This window comes from Bidens hawaiensis, unplaced genomic scaffold (assembly GCF_021521415.1).
Source record: "Bidens hawaiensis isolate Kalapana, Puna unplaced genomic scaffold, B.hawaiensis_p1.1 tig00022689_1, whole genome shotgun sequence".
In the NCBI taxonomy this organism is placed as follows: Eukaryota; Viridiplantae; Streptophyta; class Magnoliopsida; order Asterales; family Asteraceae; genus Bidens; species Bidens hawaiensis.
The window spans coordinates 240,917-250,223 of record NW_027493544.1 but is presented as its reverse complement, the minus strand read 5'-3'; the positions used below and the strand labels follow the sequence as shown (position 1 = coordinate 250,223).

The window sequence follows — 9,307 nt, the reverse complement described above, 5'->3', positions numbered from 1 at the left end:
CCACATAGATGGCATACCTGACGATCACCAATCATTACACCCCAACCTACGGCGAAAATTCCGGGGCGCAACTGATTGCACAACAGCTCGTAAGACACTATCAACATTAATGTGCCAATATCTATTTATTCAAATTTAAATAACCAAAGTACATTACAAAAATTCCAAACATTATCCAAACTTCCAAACAAAACATGATAAATAAATTGTTTATTCGATAGATAACCTAAAGTTATAATCTGCTTGCTTATCTTCAATTATCCAAGATGATAACCTGCAGCATGTATGAAAATAATTTTATCAACACAAGGTTGGTGAACGAAAACACAATTTAATATATATAATAAATAAAATCAATTCTTATGTGGTTGCGTAATCACAACAATTAATTTATAACAATAACATATAAAAATCCGTTCATCATGACACTAGGTCAAGCTACAAAGATGGCGTAAGATCTTATTAATGAGGATGAGGATGAGGATGAGGCACCAACAATAAAACATTTAAACAATTAAGCACTTCATGTTAACAAATAATTGAGCAATACACGTAAACGCATATATTAGAGTTGTATTTGAGGATGTGAAAATAATAACTTGCGGTTTATAAGATATATGTTGTCCACAAAACATAAAAATTAAATAGGGGAAGTGATTTACTCACCTTAAAAAGTGGCAAGTGAAAGAAGATAAGAATATGAAAGAAACCGACTTAAGCGAGCTGACCAAACCAAACTTGATGATTTCCATAAACAAGTGTTCGGTTCGTAGTCGGTCCGAATGCTGTTATGAGGTCGAATCAGAATACAACAAGTCCAAAACTTAATTATAAACAAAAAATATTGAAAAATCAGAAGCAAATTCGGATCAATTCTTAATGAAATTGAAAAGCCCCAAATTAATATTCAACATAAACCCTAGATTGATTTTGATTAAATTGAACATGAAATCCCTCAATTCCTTTGAAATTTATTGAGGGCTTTCATTCTAGGGTTTATAATAAATCATAAAAACACAAACTTACCCGTTGGTTGAAAGAAGATGCGGGTGAATTAAGATCTAGACTCGTTTGACTTTGAAGGTCAACTTGAAGAACACTTGAAGAACAACACTTGAATTCAGGAAGTTGGAGAAGATTTATGAGTTAATATGCAAGTTATAAATGACCTAATGTTCTTGTTTATATAGGGAACGGATATGGGTCATGTTAATCACGAATTAAGAGATAAACCCACTTTAAACTTGAACAAATGATAAGATTATCATAAATTTGGAGATAAAATTGATTAATCCAGGATAATAATCATTGTTTGGAGATAGAATTTCACCTAGGAACAATCTAGAACCTTGAATTTGAATTATAATGATAATAGGATGATGATTAAGCATTAAACGAGCTGAAAATCGGGTTAAAGGGGCTTAAACGAGCTGAACATGAACTGTTGCAGCTGTTGACTGACCCAACAGTTTTGTTTTTTACATAACAGTCCCCGCAGTTCCATTTTTGACATAACTAGCCCCTAAAGTTTGATAAATGGCCATAACTTGTTATAACTTGATTTTTAAAATACTTAAACGAATTGTAATGAAACTAACACATGAAAAATGAATGAAATGAACTTTTATTAATAAATTCAAGACTCGAGTTGTAGTACGGGTTGGGTACAACGAAACTGAAAAATAACGGATGTTACAGTATTCCCTACTTTTAGAAATTTCGTCCCGAAATTAAGGTGAAACTGCAACAAAAAAATGAGGGTACTTGTGTTTTGGTCAAAAATTGACAATCGTGATTTTATAACCAAATTAGTAAAATGGGACTAGGTGCTTTGATCTCGGGCATACCTGATCCTAACAATACTTTAATCTCGGTATCCTGAGGATCCAGGGACACTTCCTTCACTTCTTGGTCTCTGGCTTGCAGGACCTCCCCTGGTTGCTTCTGTAATTGCCATGCTTGAGTAGGCTTTGTAGTCCACTTCATGGATGATGCATAACATTCTCTTGTGTCTTGCTGATCGCTTTCAATCTTGATGACTCCCCAAGGACTTGGGAGTTTCACACATTGATGATAAGTTGACGGTATTGCCTTCCTGCTGTGGATCCAGGGCCTGCCTAATATCACATTACAACAAGATAATGAGTCAATAACACAAAATTTTTATAGAGAGTTAATTCCCTCAATATATATTGGAAGTTTAATTTCTCCCAAAGTATTCTTGGTCTTCCCACTAAATCCTACGAGGACTGAGGATTTCGGGATAATTTTCTTTTCCGGGATATCCATCTTCTTCAAGGCATCCATTTGGATAATGTTCACAGAGCTTCCTCCATCAACGAGTATCCTGCGCACAAAACAGTTAGCTATACATAAAGTGATTACCAAACCATCATGGTTGGGATCCACAAGATCACATCGGTCCTCCTCGTCGAAGGATATGATCCTTTGAGTTGTCAGAGTGGAAGTGCGGAGAGGTCTTTCTCTGTTGTCCATCTTTGTTTCTTTTGAACGCTTCTTAGCTGCTGAATATGAGGTTCCACAGATGTCGGATCCTCTCGAGATAAAGGATACAACCTTAGCTCTGGGTGGAGGAGAATGTGCCCTTTCAGGTATCTTGACAAGATCCTGACTCTTGTTCTTGTTTTTTCCAAACAGTTCCTTCAGGTATCCTTTGCTGAGAAGATATCCTATTTCTTTCCGAAGTGCTATGCAATCTTCAGTGCGATGGACGAAGTCTTCATGGAATGCACACTATTTGGACTTGTCTTTGATGGATCCGGGCTTTTCATTTTTCTTAGGCCATCTGGCCTTGTCACCTAGATCCTGCATTGCACAAATCACACCACTAATATCAACAGAGATTTTAGGATACTCATCATCGTCTTCATCTTCTTCCACAGCATTTGTCTTGGGATTATCCTTCTTGGAATATGGCTTGGGCCTAGAGAACTTCTGTGGGGTGTCTGAATTTCTGTTGGTAGATTCATACTTCGAGATAACCGAGCTTCCATGAGCTTTCTTGTCATCCTCTAGCCGAATGTATCTTAACGCCCTGTTTCTGACTTCATCAAGATTCCTGCATGGAGTCATGACAAGGTCGTCGTAGAAAGGAGAATCCTTCCTTAGTCCCATCTTGAAGACTTCGACAGCAGCTGCCATGTCAAGGTTGAGGATCTCCAAAGCTTCCCTGCTAAATCTGGTTATGTAATCCCTTAAGGATTCATGGTTATGCTGAACAATTCTATATAAATCACCTATCATTTTCTCAAAAGATCTACTACAAGAAAATTGATTATTGAACAAGTTAATCAAATGGGAAAATGAAGTAATAGTGTTGGAAGGAATACTCAATAACCATTTGAGGGCTGGCCCCGTCAGGGTTGAACCGAATCCCTTGCATAGGCAAGCTTCTTTGATGTCAATGGGGATAGGGTTGATCTCTATACTGAGCTACGTGTTCCTCGGGATCCGTAGTGCCATCGTACAGCTTCATGCTGGGCGTCTGAAATTTCTTGGGGATCTCCACGTCACATATAGGCCAAGTGAACCTGGATATCCTGTGGCTACCTGCGGGAACTTCAGCTATGGTACGTTTTATCCCCGGGATATTGGAAATCATATCCTTCATTTTCTGCAATTCCCTGGCTATCTCTGGGGATATCCCCTTATCCTGCACATGTCCACGGTTAGTGTATAAATTGGCATTAAGTAAACTATTACCGAGGTCGTGGTTAGGTCTCTGGTATCCCGAGCCTTGAAGGCTAGTTCCTCCATAGAGAATATCCTCAGAATAAGGTGACGTCTTCATAGGGATGTCATCTCCAATATGCACTTCAGAGGATACCATAGGAGATCCTGACGAGAATATGCCGGTTGGCGTGGTTGAACGAGGCTGCATGTTCATGGAGTCTGGCCTCGTAGGTCTGGGTAATTCCGAGGATACCGGAAGATAAGTTCCCCTGTATCCCGGTTGCTGCGGAGTCCTTGTTGACTGTGTCCCCAAGGATCCAGATTCTGAAGGATGGATGATCCTGGAGAACCAAAATCAAGAATCCTGGGCATGATTGGAGTAGCCTCCTGTCCTAGCCTCTTTTTGATTCCTTCAATCTCCTTAAATAGCCTTGAGTTGGTCTTTTCTTGCTGCCCCATGTGTGTTTTGACTTGTTTCATCAAAGCAAAAATGTTATTGTTAGAAATAGCCGGGTCTACCCGTGTAGAGGATCCCGCGAATGGTGGAAGTTCTCCTCGGGGCTGAGTGTTCTTCTTCGACACTGGTGGAGGTCCTGGGTTGGCATTTGAAGCAGCGGTGACCACCGAAGCAAAGACTGAATTGGTTTTTGGTTGTGAGGCCATTGTAAAGAGAATGAAAGTGAATGAAATAAACGGACTTCAAGGATTGAAGCACCATAGCCCCACGGTGGGCGCCAAATTGTTTTGGTCAAAAATTGACAATCGTGATTTTATAACCAAATTAGTAAAATGGGACTAGGTGCTTGTCAAAATGAATGTAAAACTCTTTGAACACAGATATTTGTTGCGAGGAAAAAACCCGTTATCCCGAGGATAACAAAAAAAACCCCGGGTGGTGAAACCTATCACCACCAGTTTATTAATAATGAAAATTGGTTACAAGTGTTGAGCTAAAACTCGATCGTGTTTACAGAGAGTGCGAGTACTAGTAAGTCTCGTGTGTCTAGAGTGTGTGTTGATCGGAGTTTTATTGCTCTATTTATAACAAAAAGAGTCTAACAAACTTCCTATAATTATAGAAATGATTGACTAAGTATTAATTAGCCGTGCCTGAAATTTCTCAATTAAACACGTTTTCCTTATCGGCCACGTTCTATTAACAACAAGTCCGAATCTTCAGCCAATCTTGGTAAGTCCTTTGACCTGGTAAACAAGGAAAGTCTGCGAACAACTTGTTAGTTATATACTATATTTAGGATACCTATTACCTTGGAGGATTTCACATCCTGGAGTTGTTCTGAATATAATATTTGCTGAGGATACTGAAAATCCGTGCCCTAACAACTTGGTCTTCATTTGATCTTCTCGTTCCCAAGTAACCTCAGCACCACACTTAGATTCCCAACGAACTTTAACCAATGGAATTTGGCTACGCTTTGTTTCCTTATCCATGCGATCCACAATTTCTACCAGCTTCTCAACAACGTGCATGGTCTCATCGATATGAACTTCATCTAGAGGTATATGGAGATTTCCCTCGGCTAGGCACTTCTTGAGATTCGATACATAAAAGATCGGATGAACATTAGAGAGTTCATCGGGAAGATCAAGTTTGTAAGCGACTTTACCAACTCTATCAATTATCTTGAATGGACCAACGAATCGAGGCGATAACTTTCCTCTTTTACCAAAACGAACAACTCCTTTCTAAGGAGATACCTTAAAAAGGACTTGATCACCAATATTTAACTCAACAAGCTTACGACGTCTGTCGGCATAACTCTTTAGACGACTTCTTATGGCAAGAAGATTTTGACGGATCTGAGCAATTCTATCGGATGTTTTTTGAACCATCTCGGGACCAGCTATTTGAGATTCACCAACTTCGTTCCAACATATCAGGGAACGACATTTGCGGCCATAAAGAACTTCAAACGGAGCCTTTTATAAGCTGTCGGAAGCTTCCCTGAGAGAAGCTGAAGCTTCTTAAGGGGAAATGTCAGCTCTTCTTTCAACTTATGCAGACCGGGTAAATGCCATTTCCATATAAGCTTTGTTTAACTTTTATTTCTCTTCTTGTTACTTTTACTTTATGGCAGACACCAGCTTTTCGTCAGCCATGACTTTTCCTGACGTTACTGTAGCAGGAGCTTCCTGGTCAACTTAGAAATCTTGTTGGGTAAGTGTCAAACTTCCCCATCTATCAGCTTATTTTTGTTGCTTTCTTATTCCTATGAGAGGGGGGGGGGTACGAAATAACCATAGCGGATGCATCGGATGGACGTCAAGTGGTTGAAGCTTACCTGGCTGGTAAGCTTATATTTGTTGCTTCCTTATTCCAAAGCTTCTTTAATTTGTGAGTAGGTAGGGGTTACCCGCGTCATCAGATATATTGCCTATTTTGTTGTAAGTTGTGCATAGACTACGTCTCTTATCTTGTGTCGGATTTGAGGACCCTATAGTCCTAGAACAGCTCACGTTTGTTTGCTTTAGTTTAGTTTAATAATAATATTTTTTAATATTAATTTTAATGGTTTCGAATTTTTAAAGTTATAACCTAAGAGGTTAAAAAAATATGACTTCAATTATGTCGCTCTGTAATGTATTCTTGTTTCTTACTCGTGTCACTGTCACTGTATAAAAACATCAAAATGATTGATTATTGCTAATGTTTTCATAATATGACTTCATCAAGAAATAACATTTGCCGTTTGACCACACTCTTTTGTGTAACTACATTAACAAATGAAACGTTACAATTTATACATACTTTAAAAAATGCAGTTACAAAGTATACGGTTAAATAATCTAAACTCCCGACACAAATCAAAATACACTCTTTAATTACCTTCTCGATTTATAAAGCATTGTAATGGTGGTTGTCGGGTTGTATCTTCACATCTTGAAGATGAACCTTCTTCCACCATTGATAACTGCCCACGAAAAAGCCCATCACGAGCAGCAGGGGTCAAGGAGGAGTTATCCTGAATCAGGCTCTCCGGGCTCGGTTCAAAACCGGGCTCCTTCTCGGGCTTCTTGTAAAACTTATCTTCCACAATATCATAAAAGTTACCCGTTCGGACTTCTTGAGCTAGAGAACACCAACAACAAAAAAGCCATAATGCACAATCGGTCACAGCGGGTTTACCACAACACGAGTTGGACGGTGGTAGATTATATCTTTTCCTCATTTGAATCCTCCAAAAACCGCCATAAAGTAAACCAAAAACACATAAAAAAAGTCCGGTTGTCCCCAATGCTTCCCTCACGGTTTCATTACTAATGTTAATAGCCGCCATGGTGAATATCCAAAACGGGGCCAAACATAATAATAGAAACGTAGCTGTGTGCACATACATGTTTCCAAACCCGAGTCGTTCCATATTCCACCCGAAAACGCAAAAGCTACAAAACAATGAGAGGTATGCAATGGAAATATCATCCCAAAAATCACGCACACCTCCACTCCATTTTGGACTAGTTTCATCATTTGAAAGTGAAAAAGATAATCTTCGTTCTAAATATTTGACTCTTTTAACATCATGGTTATGAATTTGGGATTCTTCGTCCGACCCCAAATCATAATCCTTCCCTAACGGGCTAACGATGGTGTACACACCAGCAATTGCTGGGGCGGCGATTGCTACAGAGATAGTAATCGCCACCCCGATTACTGGCCTTCTTGATCTAGTGTAACCAATGTTTAAACTACACAACGCATATTGTGCAAAACAATTGAGGTTCAGTAACAAGACAACAATAAGCATATGTGTCCGCTCGTTCGGTTTGTAAGTCCCATTTTTGCAATATACTTTTCTTAAGTTGTGAACGTCTTTGGATTTCCATCTTAAAAGAAGCACGAGATGATAAATCCTACGCGGGTGATGGTATAAACAAATGAGTGTAAATAAAGCCTTAAGTATCTGATTATTAACTTCAAACCATACTTCGCGCTGGTACTTTTTAGGAAGCGCGTTGTTTAACATACCGGTCATGACCAGGAAGAGAATCGCACCGGAGACCGTGACACATAGGATCCAAATCAACAAGACCATGTTCATCGGGTCTTTTATCCATTCTTTGCCCGTTTTCTTAAGGGAATCCCAATCGAGTTTCTTTCGGAATTGAAGGAATCTTGATGTTTTGTGGTTTGAAGGAAGTTGAGGATCTTCATTGTTGGATGCTTTGATTTCTAGAGGAGTTTGAGTATTCACTTTACGTTCATTAGATTCTTCATCTTCAATTCCACCATTTACAGTGGACGACATGGTATTGTATGAATAATTCTTTACAGCTCACTGAAACATAATAATGTTAATACGAACCCTGTAGTTGAAAATCAATAGTTTGACCAGAAAAGTCAAAGAAAAAATGGGAAAAGCAATTAACAATTAATCTATGAATCTATATAACTCATCAGCCTAAATATGATCTAGAGCTACCTCCTTACATCAATGTTAGGCATGAATATGTCGAAATAAATAAATTAATTAATTATAAGCTTGAACTTAAATCAAATTAGGTTGAATTACTGATATACGTCTTGTCTAAACACATCTGGTTACACAAATTAAAATGGAATGGAGCAACAACATCATAATGGATTTAACGTACCTGCTGTTATTATTATTAGAGATTAAAGAATATAAGTTGAAGCTGATGGTGAGCCAATTACTATTGATGATGAAGAATTAATTAAGAGTTGAGATATGAAGATTCTTTGTTTGTAATGGGTGGATGCATCGGGCATTGTTTAAAGTGGGTTTTGTAGCGGTGGACTGCTTTTTCGCCATCCACCGGGTCTTATGCCTTTAAAAAGGTGGCAGCTGCTTTCGTCGAATCTATCACCAGAGAAGTTGCCATAACGGTCCTTAAAGATTTTCGTCTTAACATCATTCACCTTTTACACTATGTGTCGTGGAGAGGCTTTATCGTCCCTCCACATCACTGTCACGTATGAAACGGAGCTTTAAAGCTTTTTTCATAAAGCTTCGTTGTGTTTTGAAACCAGGGTCGTCTCCGAGAAATTATATACTCCTACCGAGCCGAAATATAGAATTCTCGTAGGTCTTAACGAGTAACGATATATATAACAGATAAGCTAATTCTTTTAAACGGCATTAAAGTTATAACAATAGAAGTATCAAAAATATAGTCATAAAACCAAATACAATAATATCTAACAACTAATAGATGATTCGTGAAACTCTCCTAGCAAGCAAATAGTTTGATCACCTCTTTGTAGTTTATGTTATCTAAGTTTTCGTTCTCTGTAGCTATCATCGTCAATCTATTAAGTCTTTATTGGGACATTATTGATCATAAATAAGATTTTAATAACTTCAACTTTGAAAAACCTTTTTCTGCAAATGCTACCGTGACTGAAATAGTTGACAATACTTGATGCGCAATCCTTGCATTTAGGAAATTTTCTTGAGTGTCGTTCAAATGCTTCAAAACTTCAACGGTCTAAATTCCATGGTATGTAATGTGTCTAATGAGCTCAACTCTATATAAAGTTCCTCTTTCTTATAAGGGTTTATTATTATTATTTTTACTTATTGATTTTGGTTTAGTGGTTTGGGCCAAATAACCTAAAATTTACCAAATGAAC

General features: G+C 38.2%; 1 protein-coding gene across 1 annotated transcript; it reads right to left on the bottom strand.

Annotated features, from left to right (window-relative positions):
* Positions 1 to 6,367: 6,367 nt before the first annotated feature.
* On the bottom strand, positions 6,368 to 7,961 carry LOC143566089 (uncharacterized). The gene is made up of 2 exons (XM_077052871.1): positions 6,542 to 7,961; positions 6,368 to 6,426 (listed from the first exon to the last, which is right to left on the bottom strand). The coding sequence occupies exons 1-2, from the start codon at positions 7,959 to 7,961 to the stop codon at positions 6,368 to 6,370; spliced, it is 1,479 nt and encodes a 492-aa protein (XP_076908986.1).
* Between the last annotated feature and the right edge of the window lie 1,346 nt (positions 7,962 to 9,307).

What these genes read in the sequence shown, in the direction of transcription:
- LOC143566089 (XM_077052871.1), bottom strand. Translation starts at nt 7,961, where the DNA reads ATGTCGTCCACTGTAAATGGTGGAATTGAAGATGAAGAATCTAATGAA. An exon ending in ATGCTTTATAAATCGAGAAG is followed by an intron (nt 6,427 to 6,541) that starts GTAATTAAAGAG and finishes TTGTTAATGTAG; the next exon opens with TTACACAAAAGAGTGTGGTC.